The following is an 18,944-nucleotide window of genomic DNA, read 5'->3' as shown; positions in this document are numbered from 1 at the left end:
TGATGGCAATGACCTCAATGATAAAGTGTCACTAGTTTTCAAAAGTCCAGTTTCCAGTGGTGTGAAATGGTGGTTAAATATGAATGGACTGCGTAAAGAAGCCGTGTTTTCATCTGAATCCACATTAGTGCAGACGTGGTCTCGGGGGGTCAAGCTACAAACAGAACAACTACAGCAGACCTGAACAGGATCCTGACTGCTGATACTCACCGGACACTTCAGCCTCTACACACCGAGAGCGAAGGACACCAACAGGTTAAACGCCGCGTTCTCCACATCAGTGTAAACACAATCATGCCTGTGAATGTGGCCAGTGACAGCAGAAAGGTGAGCAGGGTCTTACCTGGTAGGTCAGTGATGTCACCTGGAGATGAGGTGAGGCGGTGACAATGAGGAAGCAGTGGAAAAGAAAAGAAGTGCAATGGGCGAAAAGCAGCCAGTCATGCATGAGAGCAACACAGTAATCAATACTTCAACTCACCACTGCCACCTGTTTCTACAAGCTGAATGTCTGTGTGTAGATACACAGTCTGAGGTTTTAATACACACAGACACACACTGAGGTCTGAAATACTATAAACAGGTTTTTATACACAGAGAGATACACACTGAGGTCTGACACACTGGAACCAGGTTTTTAAAGAGTCACTTCAAACAGAGACTCAGAGGCCTGCTGCCTCCTCGAGCCCCTGGGCATGAACCCAGCAGGCTCAGGGGCCTCCTGCCCCCTTGGGCCCCTGGGCCTGAAGCCAACAGCCTCTGTCAGTCATCCATTCAGTCTGATCATCAGCAGTTAAAATCATTTCAGAGTGATTTTCAGAATCATAGCGGCAGATATTTAACACAGACTGATGCTGGTCCACATTTCTGGACTTCAACTAGACTTCAGAATCAGAATCAGAATCAGAAAATCCTTTATTGCCAAGTACGATTTTACACATACGAGGAATTTGTTTTGGTGAAGTTGGTGCATGACACATCTAGTAAAAAAGAACGTGAATCGAGCTTTGACTCTCAGCTCTGAGACTCACCGATCTGTCCTGTAGCGATGACGTTTTGGTATTTTGGGTGTTGATTGACAGTCAGACAGAGGATGTCGTCGGTGTGTTCCAGGTAGAAACTCTGAGTTCCTGTCAGGACAGGAAGTAGGAAGTGTGACATCACCTTCAACAACAACAACATTTAAAATCAGACGCTCAGTCTGAAGGTTAACTGACCGGCGGACAAGTTCTGGATGACCACGGCTGCAGCGGTATGGAAGACGATGTCGGCGCCGTCATTGAGGTAATGCAGGTTGTTGCGGCAGTCGAAGCCTCGGTAGCCAAAGACGTGCTCCAAAACCAGCTCCTGAAAACCAGACGTGACAGAGGAGAAACAAGCAGCTGTTTACAGTGAAGCCATGTTACAAAGGACTGACGGTGCAGCCTCATACCAACCTCCACCGCCTTCTTCTTCTTGGTCACATTGTTCCGCAGCAGTTTGTCAGGCAGTGGTGCAGCTCGACTCACAGGAGGCCTGAACAGGAAACCAGTTCAGAACAGTCCAGACCACATCGGTAAACACCACTGTGTGTGTGTGTGTGTGTGTGTGTGTGTGTGTGTGTGTGTGTGTGTGTGTGTGTGTGTGTGTGTGTGTGTGTGTGTGTGTGTGTACTTCTCCTCCACAGGAAGCTCTTTGTGCTGCAGGTGAGGTCTGGTTCCTGACATGTTCCTGATGCTGGCAGAGTAGATCTTGGTGACATAGTCCACCAGCTTCTCCCGGGCCACGTCACTATCATACCCTGAAACCAGGATGAGTCCGTCACACGACTGTTTCCTCTGAGAACAGACAGCTGAATGTACCGTACCCACATCAATCATTCTGTCAAGGCCTTGAAATGGTTTCATGACTTTTCCAGGCCTGTGTTTGGACCAATCAGCAGCCTCATCAGCTGCAGTACTTTTAACGTCCACCAGAGGCTGCTGCAATCAAACTGACTGTATGGAAGTGAGTGAGAAAAACTCTCCCTTCTGTCCCCAAACAGACAGATGGGAGAGTTTTTGCACAACAGGCTCAGCAGATTCACTGAAGGAGACTTTCAGAATAAAAGCTCAGTTCTGACTTCCTGTTACCTCCGTCCTCCTCCGTGTCGTCGTCTGACTCCTCGCTGTCAACAGCTTTGCTCTCTTTGTGACCCGGCGGCTCTCTGGTCCAGATCATCAGCGCCGTGTCGGCCCCGCCCACAGACAGCAGCATGGAGTCGTCATTGGACCAGCGGACGTTCGTCACATTGGTGCTGTGACCCACGTACTTCTTAAACTTGGCAAACTGGCCCTGAGGTCAAGTTGTGAGGTGAAACAGAGAAAAATCAGGCGTGTGACGATGTAATTTGGGTAAAACTCATTTCAATACTCGGCCCAGATATCCGTTATCCGGATCGTCCCTCACTGTACCGGGAGCCGGCGGACATCGTCATCAGACAACAGCCAATGGGTTCACTGATCCGTAATAAACACATCATGTGTGATGTGTCATCTGTGATTAAATTCATTGAAATCTTGCAAACCTTTAAGTAAATATGGGCAAAACACAATGTGAATCAGTGCGTGTTTGCATTTCCTACTTCTCTACAGTCATAATTGAGCACTTGGTACACTGTCTTCTGTTGGGTCTCCAGTCAACTCCAGTTACCCAGAACCACCAGTGCTTCATGATGGTGTATCCAGTCAGAGCTCTTTGTCACATTTCCCTCACAGACAAAGTAAAAGACATCAGACCGAGTGCATCTCACCCTGGACGGGAAGCTGAACAGTTTGAGGAAGCCAAAGTCATCTCCGGTGGCAAGCAGTTTACGATCTTTGGTGAGTGAGGCGACGTTAACGAAGCTGAGCGCTGGCCATATTCCCTCACAGGTGGGACCCAGAACAGAAGTCCAGCTCGCCCAGTCCAGCTTCTCAAACTGGAACCACACAAAAAAATGTGTGTCCGTGCAGGCATGGAAAGACCCCGACGAGTTTAGGGACAACATCAACACAGACTGACCTCTGCGATGCTGATGTTCTGTTTACGTCCTCGAGGAGCCTCAAAGAAAAGCTGCTCTTTGGCTCCAGTGTTCACTTGCAGCAGTTTACCTGTCGACAGAGACACCCGGAAGAGTCCAGACTCTAACAAAACCAAAATCACTTTATTTTATGTACAGTGGCCTTTTTAGGATACCTCAGGCGCTGCACTGTCAGACTGGATCAGCTTTCATGAGGCTGAGCTGGACTGAATGCTAACATCAGTACACAGCTAGCGTTAGCAACAGTGTGTTAGCAGCGACTCTGACATTTAATGTGACATTTTAGCATGCTAGCATGTTAACATTTGTACGTACATTCGAGTGGCATCATGTACACCTAATTGTTGGACATGTTAGCCTGTAAGCTTGCTAACATGCTAATACATTGAGCTAGCACTCAATTTCACATGTATGGTTTTGACAGTGTTGACCTGATGGTGGCGCCAAATCATAACTCGACTCTTCCTCTGAGATGGAACCAAAGCGTCAAGTCTGATCCCTGCTGCTCTGATACCGTGTCTAAAACGTCACCTGCCGCTAACAGTTAGCGTGTTAACATAGCAGCAGTACAGGTGAATGTGTGTTCACCTCTGGAGTCCCAGTCGATGTGTGTGATGTAGCTGCCGGCTCCTTTACAGATGCCCACTCTCTTACTGGTCAGGACGTTGTAGATGTCCACAAAGGAATCATGGGACGCCACAGCGAGATACTTCCCCGTGTCTGAAACACACAGAGCTGTGACTGATCTCCCACTGACCTGTCGTCATCATCTGTGTCACACCTGTGTGGTGAGTTCAGGTACCTTGGGAGAAGCGGATGTCTGAGATGAGCTCTCTGCGGTGGTGGAAGGTCACCATGTCCTCCAGCGTGTCGGCGTTCACCACCAGGAAGCTGCCATCGTTCAGACCAACCGCCAGAGCTTTACCGTCAGGAGAGAAGGCACAGCACCGCCCACCTGACGGGAAACTCACAGGTCACACCAAGGTAACACACACACACACACACACACACACACACAGACAGGTAACACGCAGGTAACACACACAGATAGGCAACACACAGGTAACACACACACACACACACACACACACACACACACAGAAGGTAACAAACACACACACACACACACACACACACACACACACACACACACACACACACACACACACACACAGGTAACACACAAGTAACACACACACACAGATAAATGGGGTTACTCAGATTTCCTCCCTCTCACCTTTCTTGAGTTTGCGGACAGCTACCATGCGGTGATTGGCTGATAGCTCCCAGATCCTCAGAGTTTTGTCATCGCTGACGGTGGCACAGACAGGAAGTAGAGGGTGGGCCGCTAAACCCCACACCTCCCCCTCCATGTGACCCTGAATACAACACACACCAGTAACATTTAGTACAGCAGGAAATGAAGGGAGCTCAACACAGAACATGCTGCATCATGTTTCAGGTCCTGGAGATGTTATTAATGCTGTGTCATATTTCAGGTCCTCGAGTTGTTATTAATGCTGAATCATGTTTCAGTTCCTGGAGATGTTGTTTATGCTGCGTCACGTTTCAGGTCCTAGAACGGTTATTAATGCTGTGTCAAATAAAACAACTCCATCTTCAACAATGTGGAAGAAATATTTCTGATGGTCTGACAGATCAGGTGATTGATCAGACCTGACCTCAAACTGAACGTCAAACCACCGATCAGACAGAAGTTCAGCCCATCAGAAGCAACATTAGCTGCTCTCAGCTGCAGCCGTGTGATGATAACATGAATGTTCATTCATATGTCTACACACTTCTATATTCAGACCTGAACCAGCAGCGTCATCGGTCCGCCCTTGTCGATCTCCAGGATTTCTCCATTCTTTGTTCCTAACAGGATGTGACCATGACCCAGAGTGATGGCTCTGATGGACGGGTTGTCCTCCAGCAGCAGACCTGAGTAGAGAGATGTGACTTCAGATGAAAACACCACCGAAAGAAATAAAACTACAATATAGAAGAATATAATATAAAACTATCAATGACTGCAGACACACTGAGTTCCTGTCAGTCTGTGACCTGGCTGCTCCTCCTCTCATTTAAAGCCCTTCTTTGGATTTTAAAGTGGAGTTTTTTTTTTTTCTTCTGCTCCTTTTTTCAGCTCACTGTGACATTTTGAGACTTCTGTGTTAAAATGGAGGAGGTGAAAAATGTTGTCGATCTGATAGATGCTAACATGCTAACATCAACACAGAGCCTGATTGGGAACCAGTATGACAGAAACAATCAAATCACATGTTGCTGTGATGTCAGATATAGGAAGGATTCATCGAGTCCAAGCATCTCCAAGAACAGTCTGCTGAGTTAGCTGTTAGGTGCTGCTGTTAGCTGATGCTCTTAGCTGCTGCTGTTAGCAGTTAGCTCTTAGCTGCTGCTGTTAGCAGTTAGCTGTTAGCTGATGCTGTTAACTGATGCTGTTAGCTGCTGCTGTTAGCTGATGCTGTTAGCAGTTAGCTGTTAGCAGGGTACTCATGGATGTACAGACTGGATCACTGCGATCCTGAAGAAAACTTAAAAATATGAAGATCATCAGTCCTGCAGTCTTCTTCTCTGGTTTCTCAGTGGATTTCTGGAGGTTTGTTCTGGATCCTCAGAGATAATGATCTCCACAGGAAGTGATGTCACTCTGAACCAGATCAACATGTGTTTCATGTCTGTGAGTTCACATCTGACTGAGGCAGAGGCAGAGGAGGAGGGAGGTTTGTGACTCTAATTCACCTCCTGCGGTGTCTTTGCCTCCTCTTTGACTCTATTCTGAAACATGTGGACTGCTCTTCATAACTTTGGTCCTTCATCATGAGCTGTTGTTATTACTGTTTGCCTGTCTTCACTCATCATCTTAAAGTGAACTGTAAAATCATCCTTTACTCTTCATCACTTCAGAGACGGTAACGATTCATAAAAAAAGAAAAAAATTAAACCTTTGGACGACGGAGAGAGAGCGGCTCTCTTGATGGCGTACGTCTTCAAGCATCTCTCAAACATGTCGTCCCAGAGCTCCACGATGCCGTCCTTCCCCCCCGTCACAAAACCCTGGACAGTGAACATATCACGGGACACAGAAAACAAAGCAACAGCGATCGTCTTCAGTCTGTTTATGTCTCATAATCTACAATATCGACGTCCACGTAAACTTCTTTTCCACGTTTCATAACAATATTAGTCCTTATGAGTTTATTCTTGTCCTATAATTACTTTGTCTTATCCCATAATATTCAGCCTTATTTCATAAATTAGAACTTGTTCTTGTAATATTATAATTTCCTTGTTCAATTAGTACAAACCTTTTACATAAAAAACTGTTTTTCTAATAGAATTCTGACCTTTGTAGTAAAATTAAAATTAGAAATGTAGTTTTTATATAATTGTGACTTTTGGGAAACAGGATTTTTTCCCTTTAAATATTAAAACTTATAACTTTCTTTGTAGCTCATGAGGTCGTAGTGGTTCTAATTCTCCATCATCATCCATATGAGAATCTCCCTCCTCATCCTCTTTTAGATGATGATGCAGAGTTAACAGGTACAGATAAGTGATGGCTGAGATAAGCGATGGCTGGGTGATGTCTCTGACGCAGGTGTTCCAGGTGTTCCAGGTGTTACCTTGTCAAGGGAGCACATGGCGAACACGGGGCCGTCGTGGGCTTTGATGGTCTTGATGAGCGTCGTGTCTCTCCAGATGTAAACGTCTCCATTGGTGGCTCCAGAGAAGACCAGGTCCTCTGATCGACCATAACATGCCGACATCATTGTCTCCTGCTTCCCCAGGTTCCCAAAAATCCCTCGTTTAAACGTCAGACCGCCACCTGCAGGCAACAATGGGAATGTCTGCCGCTGGTGGATTAAAGGTTACAGTGAACACAACATTTTTAAGAACACCCTGGGACTTTAGAGACATAGGTCCAGGACGTATTTAGCCTAGCTTAGCACAAAGACTGGAACCAGGGGGAAACTGTTAGCCTAGCAGAAAAACAATAGACTTCTTATTACTTATAATAATATAATATACATTATTCTTTTTATTCTTTTATTATTATTAATGATAATTTATTATTTCTGTTTTTGTTATAATTCCTGGTTTTAACATCCTGATCTCTGTTTTTAGCTTGTGTTTTGTATTCAATATTTTAGAAATGAAGTTAAGAAAAGTAGCTCTACGAGGCCATTAGCATGCTAACATCCTCACAATAACAATGCTAACATGCTAATGTGAAGTAGGCGTAATGTTTATCCTGATCAGTGTGTTAGCATGCTAACGTTAGCTGGTCCAGCTGAGGCAGAACGTCTTTAACTCTGCACATATTTGTCAAACCAAAGTGTTGGACACATTAACATGTTAACCTGATGATGGTGCTAGAGGATCAATGAAGTTCATCCTGAGGGGAACTTGAACGTCTGAAGTCTGGATCGAAGTGGAGGACGGACGTCACAAAGATTTCATGAGTGGTGACAAACTAGTTGTGGAGTTTTTTCATTTATTAATTTGGTTCTGAAGCTTCTTCCTCTAATCTTCTTTTTGCTAACTCAGCGTCAGTAGAACAATGATTATTTTGACAGGTAATGAATGAACTGTGACCTTCTCACCTGAGAATCAAGGTGTGTTTCAGGTAAATGAGGAGAGAAAACGGCATTTAGTACCTGAATGCTGCCAGAACTTGATGTGTTTCATGCCAACTGTCAGCAGTTTGTCCATCCTGAACGGGTTACTCTTCACCACAAAGATTTTGTCCTTATGGCCCCTGCAGAACAGTCAGGCCGTTATTCTCTGTTTATTACTGTCCACAGATCTCACCTTCACACTCAAGCCAACAATATCTATGACTTCATATCTGTGGCTGTCAGCTACAAGCTCATTGGTTCCTACTGACGGACTGAATGTCTTCATCTGAAAGACAAACTGCAGTCGTTTCTTTAAACAGCACGAAGGTAACATCACATCTGGAAACCCACAGACTGTTTCCTGTTAAGACAAGTGTGTGACATCCAGGTGTGTGATGCAGACAGGTGGCTTCCAGGTGAGCTTACCTGGCCTTGGCTAGTCTCTCTCCTTTCTTCCAGTCCCAGATGACGATGGAGTGAAATTCATCAATTCCCACGGAGACCAAACTCTTCCCATCCGCTGAGACGGACATACAAGAGACAAGAGAGACAGGGAGACAAGAGACAATGAGACAGAGAGACAAGAGACAGAGAAACAAGAGAGACAAGAGAAACAGAAAGACAGGGAGACAAGAGACAATGAGACAAGAGACAGTGAGATATGATCCACAGCCTCCTCCTCATGTTGTCCTGCAGCTGCTCTCAGAAACGACTCACTTTGTTTCTCCATCTTCAACAAATTAAACATTTTGTTTAATTTTTTATCTGATGAGACAACGAGTGAACAATGTCTCTATCACACGTTCACATTCAGAGACGTTCTCTGTTATTAAATCATTCATCGCTGATTGTGCTGCCGCCTCTCCTGATTGGTCGTTTAGTCAAAGCTCGTCAGCGGTTGGTGCAATGCTGAATTAAGAATTCCATGGTGTTATTCAGAGAAAGCAAACTGTAACTTGTGTTTGCAAAAGGTGAATGAGGAGTTAAATGTGATGTTTCGACGACAACAAATGACGATATGGGAACAACCAGTGGTAGCTCAGGACAACAGCTGGTTCAGGGACACTAAATGGAGTGCTGCGCAGCAAGTACCTGTGAACTCCAGCGCACACACTCCTTTGCTGTGGTGTCCCTTCAGTAACGACAGACACTTCAGAGTCTGGATGTCCCAGACATGGACAGCCGGGTCTCTGCCCACCTGAAGCACAGACAGCCAATCAGGAACTTTCAGTCAGTCTGACGTTAACATGCTGCATTCTGATTGGCTGGGCATACCTGCGCAGAGGCCACATAGTCTTTGAGTGGGTGCACGGCAAGGCTGAGGATGTCGTCGTCGTGGCCGAGGTAAAACCTCTGACTGTGCTGCAGCCGGTTGTAGACGACGGCAACTGCAGCCACGTGATAAACCACCTCCCCCGTCTGACTGTAGAACAGGTTGTTACGACAGTCAAAGCCCCGATACCTGCAGGAAACAGGAAAGAGAAAGCAGGAAGCAGGAAAAGTTCAGAATTTGAACCTTTTTCTATCATTTTTCAGACATCTGTTTTTCATTTTCTGACCAAGACGAAGGTCACAAAAACATTTCAGGTGAAGCTTTTACCCATGAACGAACTGCAGACGAAGCCCCTCCTCCGGAGCTTTTTGCCGCTTCAGGGAACCAATCAGCTTCTTCCTCAGCTGAGGCAGGTCCTCCTTATACACCTGCAGACAGAGGCAGATGAGGAAGAGTTATCTTCTTCTGCGTTTCACACACAGACTGTGTTTCAAGTCACCAGATTTTAAAAACTCGTAGGGAATTGATGACATCATCAGCTCAATTCATCCAGTCACCAACGAGCATCTGAAGCAGCAACAATGGCCGGTTAGTGTCGGCTGTCAGACAGCAAATAATTAAATAAATAAACAGCTGCTGTTGTTTGTGTTTTGAAGTACAGGTGATTATACTTTAAAATCAAGATTAAGATTAAGATACATACTTCATTAATTGCCACACAACATGCCATGCATCGGTGAACACAACATGCACATGTCATGTCATTTGGTGAAATTATTCCTCCGTGTTTGACCCATCCTGATAAGTCCTTCCTCCGCGGCAGACCAGGAGCGGTGGGCTGGCAGCCAACAGCAGCGCCTGGGGACCTACTTCCTCATTGTCACCACTTGGCCAGGTGGTGATCTTCTTGCATGTTTTTAGTTTTTTTTTTTTGAGGTGAACACGGGAAGAATATGCAAACTCCACACAGAAAGGCCCCTTTCCTCAAGACAAAGGGCAGTAGGCACCGAATGCATGGTGGAGGACATGCCCCCCCAGTGCCCGAGGCGGGAATTGAACCCAGGACATTCTAGCTGTGAGGCAAAAGTGTTCCCACTGTACCACCCTGCCACAAACAGACAGAGAGAGAGAGGGAGAGAGAGACAACCAGACAGACAGACAGACAGACAGACAGACAGACAGACAGGTAAATTCCAGCATATGACTTGTCTTTCTGGTCACCTGACGGTCGTAGCTGGTCTGGGCTTCCTGTTCGATGTCCGAGTCAAGCTCCGGGACGTCCGACACGTCTGAGTCCGACTCTCCGCTGTTGGAGTCAGCGTAACCCTCTGAAGACAACGAGCAAGACAAAACTTTATGAGCATTTCTGTCTTTACATACAGCTTGTTTTATTCTGTGAAATGTATCTGACGACAAAGTTTGGCTTTCTGCGTCCGTGATGACGAGTACAGTGACGTGCAGAGTCACTTAGTTTTTACAGAAATCTCTAACTAACAGCAGCGTAGAGTTTCAAGATGAAGAGTTCTAGGATCAGAAATGGTGCTGAAGAGTTCACACATGCTGATTAAGATTTACAGGCTGCAATGATGCACAGTTAGTTAGTAGATATTTGTAGGGATAGTGGGTTGAATTCAAGATGATCTAAAATGTGAGTTCTGGGATAATTATTATTATAATTACTATTATACTATTAAATATAACAGTTTAGGAACATTTAGGGATAACAAAAAGTTGCTTAACAGTATAAACATGTTTACTGAGGTTTGCAGATGCAATACCCAATGTATAGTATTCACAGATAGGTGATCTGGGATAACAATGGTGGTTTGAAAGAGTCAGAAATGGTATTTTACAGATGCTAAATTTGTGATAACAAATTATGTGGTCACAGATGTTGATTTAGTGAGAACATACTGTAATTTAGTGTGAATACACACTGCTGATTTTAGGAAGGGCTGAGCTGTGGCTGCCTCACACTGACTTGAATTGGTTCATCGTGTTAGTCCAGGGCAGTATGTTGGACAGTACTGTATTTGTCTAGGACAAATGCTGATGGAGTATTTGTTGGTGTTACCTTGGAGGAGGGGCTCCAGGACGCCGTTCATGACACCCTCTGGCAGGAATCTCCACTGGAAGACAGCGTGGTCAGCACCGCCTGTGCTGACGACCCACTGCAGGTCGTTGGACCAGCGAACGTTTGTCACATGGGCAGAGTGGCCAATGTACTTTTTGAATTTGGCTCCTGTTTGAGGAAGAACATGCAGAGATTACAAAAAAAAACAAGGAGATCATGAAGCACTTTGGTCCAACAGTGGTCAGAAACAACTCACAAATCTGGAAATTACAAGGTGAGACAGAAGGGGGCACGACTACAGGAGCTGGTGGTCAGTAGCATTTTATCGGATATGAATCCTTTATTTCTTATCAAATCTGTTCAACTTCAGCTTTTGTAACCATTCAACATAAAATGGTAAAACTCAAATCAAGATTGCCCCTATAGTTATTAATGCTGCATCATAAAGCGCTCCCAGGAACTGAATTCAGATCCTGGTTCCTCTGTCTAAAGTCTACAAGTGACTAAAAAGGTTTCCGGGTTCCTGGAGTGGAAGAGTTCTCTTTGTGGGAATGTTTGTCAGACCAACCTTTCTTGAGGCACGGGAACCTGAAAAGTTTGACAAGGCCTAGGTCATCTCCGGTCACCAGGACGGCGCTGCTGTAGTTGGCGTCCACAGAGTTCACGTTGGTGACGTTTGAGTATTTGGGCCAGATGCCATTAACCTCCATCCCAACAACACCTGTCCATGTCATCCAGTGGATCCCCTTTGCCTCCTCTTTAGGAACCTGCTTCCCCGCTGTGGCACACAGGAGAACATCAAAAGGCCAGAAGGTCAGGGATATCAGGGAGATGAGTAAATCCCGAATCAAGACAGGTAAATCCAAAGTAAAGTCTCTAGTCTAGATGTGTAACTCCCAAGTCAGGTCCCAAGTCTACATACGTACAGTAAGCCCTGAGTAAAGTCCCCAGTTCAGACAGGGTAAGTTCCAAGTGAAGACCCCAGTCTAGATAGGTGAGTCTTAGTTCAGGTCTCCGGTCTAGACAGGTGAGTCCCACAGTGGGGTTACAATCGCTCTGACATAATAATATCAAAGCTAACAGTTTGAGTTTCAGTGCACTGGAGACTCAGACTCAGACAGTACCTGGCATTCGGTAGAAGAGCCGTTCTCCAGCGCCGTCATTGGTCTGCAGGAAGCGACTGTCGACTGACCAGTCCAGGTGGGTGATGAAGGATGCGGAGCGGCTGCACTCACCCACCTTCTTGTAACGCTGGGCGACGGCATAGATGTCCACCAGCCCGTCATTTGATCCTACTGCCAGGAAGGAGCCATCGGGTGAAAACTTGAGTTCATGGATCACCTCCTTCCTGTCTTTGATGTGAACGACCTCTGTCATGTCCCTGAAGACAAAGGTTTGTTACCTCAAGTTCCTCAAAAAAAGAAATCAATCAATCAATCAACCAATCAATCAATCAATCAATCAATCAATCAATCAATCAATCAATCAATCAATCAATCAATCAATCAATCAATCAATCAATCAAACAATCCAAGGTTTTGAACAAATTTCAGTTGGTTATTTTCAATCATTTTTCATGTTGTTCTTCTAACCAGAGGCATTTTTTTGTGCGTACACCAAAGTACAGCTCTCAAACTATGGCAACTATGCATCTGGCTGTACCAGCAAGCTCAGTCCTGGATCCTCTATCATTTTAATAGTAACATGATTTCATTATACCAATCCAAATGAATACTGTTGTTGTTCTGGACTGATAAAAATTAGCATTAGCTGCTGCACCTGAACAACCTACTGCTCTGTTGCCCCTCTATTTCTAATTTCAAAGTTGGACAAAGGCCAGAACTGCTTGTCAGCACCTGTAATGGTTAATGCTTACAGGCCTCTCCTCATCTCAAGTAAACATCACAGTAAGAAGATGGATGGATGGATGAACCAGTTTACGAGCAACACCACCCTGAGGTCACCTGACACGCAGCACGGTGAAGGATCCGTCCTTCATGCCCAGAGCAAGTTGAGACCCATCGTTGTTGAAGGAAACACTGCGGACAGATTCCTCCATGTTACAGCGAGCCAGCAGAGTGTGGTCAGGAAGACTCCACAGCCTGAGAGAGAGAGAGACAGACAGACAGGTGAGGGTTGAAGTCAGCTGATCAGCGGAGGTGGTGCGGCGGAGGAGGTGTGGCAGACCGACCTAACAGAGCGGTCGTCACTCCCGGTGACAGCGACCGGCTGTTTGGGGTGCAGGTCGAGCGCCCACAGCTCGCCCTCACTGTGACCTTGCATCAACAGAACCGGTTTGTCCCGGTCTCGGACCATGACCTCGAAGATCTCGCTGTCCTGCGTCCCCGCCAGGATCCTGTCAGCCTTCCAGCAAACGCTGCGGATCGACAGACCTGGAACAGAAAACGCACCTGACGTGTCTCTGAATGTTCCAGCTCTGACTTTCACTCCTTTCACACATGAAGTTGAATGTTTTCTTGTCCAGCAGATTAAATGTGACACCATCAGTGTGTTGGCTGGACTGAACACATCTTCAGGCTTTGATGCAGTTGTTCTACATTCAATACACCTGTGTGCCACTTACGAGCATCATCCTTTAATCTGCTGATTATTTTCACACTTTTTCTTGATTTACTGATGAATTCTTTGGTCTACAAAAGGTCAATAATTATTAATAAATATATATTCCAGCTGCCCAGAGCTTAAGGCGACGTCTGCACCTGACTTCAGTCAACACTCAACACAGTCAACACAGATTTGCCTTTTTCACTTAAAAAATGAACAATAAATGACTCATATAGCTGCAGAGTAACTGTCTCTTAGTAGACAAACACATTAATCAGATTCGTTGGCGTCACTGATCCTTTCATGCAGTGTGGGACTTTTTAAAGTTTGTTGACTGACCCTAAAAAAAAAACTTTTTTGGTTTGATGAAATCTTCTCTCAAAAAATCTCAAAAAATGTCTTTATTTACGTGAATACAGTCCAGGTCTCTGGTCCAGCACACCTCAGCTCCTGGCCCATAATCCCAGACAGTACTTTGTACAACAGTCCTGAACAGTGACCCGGACATTCAGACGTTCACTCTCCGCCTCTGAAAACAGACCTTTGTATCCCTGCTCGGCCTCCTTCAGGTCGATCTTGGTGATGGGTTTGAAGTCGACGTCCCACAGTCGGATGCAGCCGTCTCGTCCCCCCGTGGCAAAACCTTCCTCACAGGAGTGCATGCTGAATATCCCCGCCTGAAAAACACGTCACATGAAAGTAAAAGGACAAAATGACACTTCATCAGTCCAGGAGCTCCAGAGCCCCCAGAGACCCTAGAGCCCCCAGAGCCCCCAGAGCCCCCAGAGCCCCCAGAGCCCCCAGAGCCCCCAGAGCCCCCTGAGCACCCAGAGCCCCTAGAGCCCCTGTGTGTGTGTGTGTGTTTGTGTGCGTGTGTGTCTGTGTGTGTCTCTGTGTGTGTGTGTGTGTACCCCGTGCGCGGCCTGCACTGTCCTGATCAGAGTGAGTCCTCTCCACACGTAGACGTCTCCGTTCAGAGCTCCAGAGTAGGTCAGCTCGTCTTTGGCTGCAGAGACACACAGGATGGTCTGCAGGTCGCCCGTCTTCCCGAACACGCCTCTCTTTGGCGTCAGAGCATTTCCACACAGAGTCCAGAACTATGGACAGACCAGCGTCGTCATCTTCACCACAGCACAGACACGCACATCATACTCAGCGGTACACACGTTCCAGCACTGGACGTTTTGAGGTACTTGTACTGTCTTAGAGTATTTCCACTTTATGCTACTTTATATTTATACTGCACATCTGAGAGGAAAATGTACTTTTACTCCATTACACTGATCTGACAGTTTTAGTGAAGATTTTTACAAATGTACGAAGAGTTAAGCAAATCTGATGTTTTGTCATAAATGAGCAGCTGAAAGTATTGATTGACTAATCGACTAATCGATCAGCGGATTGACAGGAAATGAACTGGAAACTGTTTGACTACTGATCACTATTTGAAGATGACATATTTTTACTGCAGTAACCTGTGACCTGTGAGTATCTTACAGTATGGTTTTTGTACTTTCACATCAAGTCAAACTCACCTTGATGTGTTTGACTCCACAACTGACCAGACGGCTGGACTGGAAAGGGTCCCAGGCCACGTCAAAGACCTGCAGAACAGCAAGTATTCAAGTCAGCTTTGTTTCCATAGAGAGGACATGAAGGTGGGACACTGCAGGACGTCAGCGTGGACATCAGTTTTCAGTGTGTTTCAGTTGCAAACACCTTAACAGAATCAGCATGAATGAATGAATGGTCGTACTCTGTCTGAGTGTCCGGTTGCCGTGGCGAGGACCCGTCCTCTCCTCCAGTCCCAAACACACAGCGTGTTCTTGGCGTCCAGACCGACGGACACCAGGCGCTACAAAACAGAAAGGACAGAAACAGACAGAACCCCTTAGATCCACTTTAGAGGCACAAACACACTGACCAGCACGTGGCTCTGCCCCCACGACACTCAAACCACAGGATTGGACAATACGAGCCGTCGCTCATAAACCTGACTGACGGCTCACACTCGTGTTCAGTCAGTGTGTGTGTGGTGTTCAGTCAGTGTGTGTGTGGTGTTCAGTCAGTGTGTATGTGTGTGCAGTCCATGTGTGTGTGGTGTTCAGTGTGTGTGTGATGTTCAGTCAGTGTGTGTGTGGCGTTCAGTGTGTGTGTGGTGAGTAAGTGGAGCTAAGCAGAGTTTTTCATGCTGGAGTGCCTCAAGGCAACATCCTGGGCCCACCAGAGTCTCCAATGAACAGAGGCCGACTGTGGTCAGGGTCTGTAACCTAACATGAACACACATGGACACATGAAGACATGAACATGCATGAACACATGAACATGCATGAACACATGAAGGCATGAACATGCATGAACACATGAACATGCATGGAGACATAAAGACACTGTGGAGGTCTGACTCCATCAGTCAGCTTTGGAAGCCTTTGAGAGGGGCATGGTCTCACCTGTCCATCAGAGTCAAAGCCCAGACAGGCCACCCCGTGTGTGTGGACGTCCCTCAGGATGGAGATGGTCTGCATGGCGTAGGTGTCCCAGATACAGATGAATGGGTCTTTACCCACCTGACCCGTCGCCACCTGGATCTTATCTGGATGGATCGCCAGACTGAGAGAGAGAGAGGGGAGAGAGGGAGAGGGAGAGAGAAAGAAGGAGAGAGAGAACACGTGAGGACTAACCTGGTGAATCTGCATCAGATCAGATTTCTTGTTTACTTTCTGTTCATCTTCCTCTTGTTTTTTATGAATAACAGACAATAATAAGACACAAAATAAAATAAAATCATCTGTTTCTACAATCATTTTGTACAAAACAGCTTAAAATAAAGTTCATTGAATATTTGACATGAATAATGTGAAACACGTTGACTGAATGTGTTTAATATGTTTAGTGTGTTTTTCAGCTCTGTGTCTGACTGGGATCACACCAGTTTAAACTGGACCATTCAGAGATCTTCACACACACTGTCACATGTGGTGAGCGCCCCCTACAGGCCATGCACACACAACGTCCTGTGTGTCCTCGCTGTCTGAAGCCGGACACGTCCAGAGGACGTCCTGCTCCTCTGCTGAGCTCATCATGTCTTCAACTTCCTGTCAAACTCTGAGCTCGTCAGGCAGTGTGACCTCACGAGAGCCATGCTGCAATTGGCTGATGAAGCATTTCTGCGTCTGGACGAGACAAACTGCCTGCAGGCTCGGTGCTTTGAGAAAGACTGAACAGAGACAACGTGTCTTTAGCCTCATTAAATGTCCTGTCCACAGGAAATACAACGTTACCATGGAGACAGTGAGCCTGCTGCTTGAACTATCTCCATGACAGTGTGCTGGATCAGCTGATAATGATGATTATGATGATGATGAATTGCAGTTTTTGTTTTCTGCCTGAAGATGCAGTCTGAGATGAGGACCTCACTGCTGTCTGCATCACCTGCAGGTGTCTGAACGCTTGTCAGGGCACAGCAAAGGATGATGGGAAGGACTGTGTTCAAAGCATCAGCAGCCTTTATCAGCTCACCTCCACCTGCACCCCCCCCTCCCCCAAACACCTGCACTAACACGCCCAGACACTAATCGTCAGCTGGTCATTTGTTGGCCAATGACTGTGGAGCGTGAAGTGAGTGAGGCTTCAGTGTTCACTCACGCTCACCTGAACCACAGGAGGCCTCGAACACTGTGCCGCAATGAAGATGAGATGGAGCTGAGCTGAGCTCTCTGTGCTGTGTTCAGGGACACTTCGATATCTCAACACTAACAGTCTGAAGCTCAATGAAATCCACATTCTTTGCCACCTCCACCAGCACCGCCACCACCTACACCACCACCACCTTCACCACAGTTGCTGAGACGCTGCAGCCGGCAAATGTTTGCTGTTTTCTCTTCGAACAACTCAGCTGATTATTTATCTTTAATAAGACTTTATTGATCCCACACCGGGGAAATTAGGTCATTACAGGCAGCAAAGTATTAAAGAACAAAAATCAACTATGTATATGTACATTATTTACAGATCATAAAAATACTACTGCCCCAAAAATACTACTGCTCACAAAATACTACTGCCCATATTCTTCTGAGAAAACCATGACCAGTGTCACATGGTGAACTGTACTTCTACTGAATACTGCTGTATCAAGGAACTGAACGAGTATTTGTACATGTACAGTTTATAAAAGTATCAGTTATCAACATGGATAATACACCGTTGTATTATTGTTTGTATTATTGTTTGTCCTACTGTTTGTACTGTTGTTTGTCCTATTGTTTGTATTATTGTTTGTCCTACTGTTTGTATTATTGTTTGTCCTGTTGTTTGTACTGTTACTGTCCTATTGCACTGAAGAGAAGACAAACAGTATGTTTATGGACTGATGAACTGATGCTGGAGTCAAACAGTGTGAGACCATCTGCTGCTGTCCAACTGGTCTCTGCGTGGACGTCTCTGACTGAACTGGTCTCTGCGAGGACGTCTCTGACTGAACTGGGTCACACAGAGACCTGCAGGTGAGCCTGAAGCAATATCTGCAGCATCTGCCATACCGAGTGTGTGTGTGTGTGTGTGTGTGTGTGTGTGTGTGTGTGTGTGTGTGTGTGTGCTCATCTGGTGTTTCCATAGAAACCTGCTCTCCTGCTCATCAATCAACCAGGTGATGAGAAACAATTAGATTCAGATTTCTATCAACTGTGTGTATTTAATGTGTATTTACTGTATATTTACTATGTGTACTTGACTTCTTGTTGAAGAACCAGATATTTTATAGAAGTTGTTCATCTTGTATCCTGATGAGTCCACCAGCTGCTGTGATTTGTCTCATCTTATCTCATGCTACATTAGCGTGACGAGCAGACAAACACAGTGGTACCTTCTACCTTTTCCGAGCTGAAAACACGATTGGCTGCTTGTTAGATTGACACAACTTCCTGCAGCTCCTTACCTGATGATGTCATCGTTGTGTCCCAGGTAGAACTTCTGGGTGTGTTCTCGGGTGTTGTAGACCACGCCTACCCCGGCCACAAAGTACACCACCTCTTTTCCCGCGGTGTAGTACAGGTTATTGCGACACTGGTGACCTCTGTATCCGTGGATCCACTCCAGCCTCAGCTGGCAGCGTGGCGCTGTCTTGTCCGACATGTTGGCTTAAAACATTAAAGATCCACCAAGAAAAAAAAGAACGTCTTCTTGGTTAAACCAGGAAGTCTGACGAGCTCTGAACAGGTTCGTCCCATGCGATGGTGATGTAGCATCTGCTACAATAAATCTCTCCTGTACGGACACAAAAACAGTCGTATCCCTGTCCATCCAAAGCGGGTGCGTCCTAACGCTGATGGTAGCTGGCGGCCATCA

The 18,944-nt window shown here is 46.0% G+C and overlaps 1 protein-coding gene across 2 annotated transcripts in view; it reads right to left on the bottom strand.

Moving 5' to 3' along the window:
* LOC139345252 (echinoderm microtubule-associated protein-like 6) overlaps nt 1-18,944 on the bottom strand; it is a 29,293-nt gene extending 10,349 nt beyond the window's left edge. Inside the window, exons 1-31 of one of the 2 annotated variants that reach the window (XM_070983819.1) lie at nt 18,535-18,944; nt 16,049-16,208; nt 15,355-15,453; nt 15,134-15,202; nt 14,510-14,695; nt 14,140-14,275; nt 13,225-13,426; nt 12,998-13,135; nt 12,158-12,414; nt 11,602-11,811; nt 11,034-11,201; nt 10,181-10,287; nt 9,287-9,387; nt 8,962-9,148; nt 8,779-8,884; nt 8,113-8,206; nt 7,726-7,826; nt 6,691-6,893; nt 6,010-6,121; nt 4,857-4,984; nt 4,278-4,419; nt 3,843-3,995; nt 3,629-3,760; nt 3,022-3,110; nt 2,771-2,938; nt 2,112-2,313; nt 1,654-1,780; nt 1,437-1,515; nt 1,218-1,347; nt 1,032-1,130; nt 344-364 (exon numbers count right to left, since the gene is read on the bottom strand). In XM_070983819.1, coding sequence (XP_070839920.1) covers nt 344-364; nt 1,032-1,130; nt 1,218-1,347; nt 1,437-1,515; nt 1,654-1,780; nt 2,112-2,313; nt 2,771-2,938; nt 3,022-3,110; nt 3,629-3,760; nt 3,843-3,995; nt 4,278-4,419; nt 4,857-4,984; nt 6,010-6,121; nt 6,691-6,893; nt 7,726-7,826; nt 8,113-8,206; nt 8,779-8,884; nt 8,962-9,148; nt 9,287-9,387; nt 10,181-10,287; nt 11,034-11,201; nt 11,602-11,811; nt 12,158-12,414; nt 12,998-13,135; nt 13,225-13,426; nt 14,140-14,275; nt 14,510-14,695; nt 15,134-15,202; nt 15,355-15,453; nt 16,049-16,208; nt 18,535-18,731 — 4,303 coding nt within the window. In that variant the 5' untranslated portion in view covers nt 18,732-18,944. The remainder of the gene's footprint in view (nt 1-343; nt 365-1,031; nt 1,131-1,217; nt 1,348-1,436; nt 1,516-1,653; nt 1,781-2,111; nt 2,314-2,770; nt 2,939-3,021; nt 3,111-3,628; nt 3,761-3,842; nt 3,996-4,277; nt 4,420-4,856; nt 4,985-6,009; nt 6,122-6,690; nt 6,894-7,725; nt 7,827-8,112; nt 8,207-8,778; nt 8,885-8,961; nt 9,149-9,286; nt 9,388-10,180; nt 10,288-11,033; nt 11,202-11,601; nt 11,812-12,157; nt 12,415-12,997; nt 13,136-13,224; nt 13,427-14,139; nt 14,276-14,509; nt 14,696-15,133; nt 15,203-15,354; nt 15,454-16,048; nt 16,209-18,534) is intronic. The other variant, XM_070983828.1, reaches the window with a different exon arrangement.

This window comes from Chaetodon trifascialis, chromosome 2 (genome assembly GCF_039877785.1).
Source record: "Chaetodon trifascialis isolate fChaTrf1 chromosome 2, fChaTrf1.hap1, whole genome shotgun sequence".
NCBI classification, from domain to species: Eukaryota; Metazoa; Chordata; class Actinopteri; order Chaetodontiformes; family Chaetodontidae; genus Chaetodon; species Chaetodon trifascialis.
The sequence above is the reverse complement of the archived record's forward strand: the minus strand, read 5'-3'. Positions and strand labels throughout refer to the sequence as shown.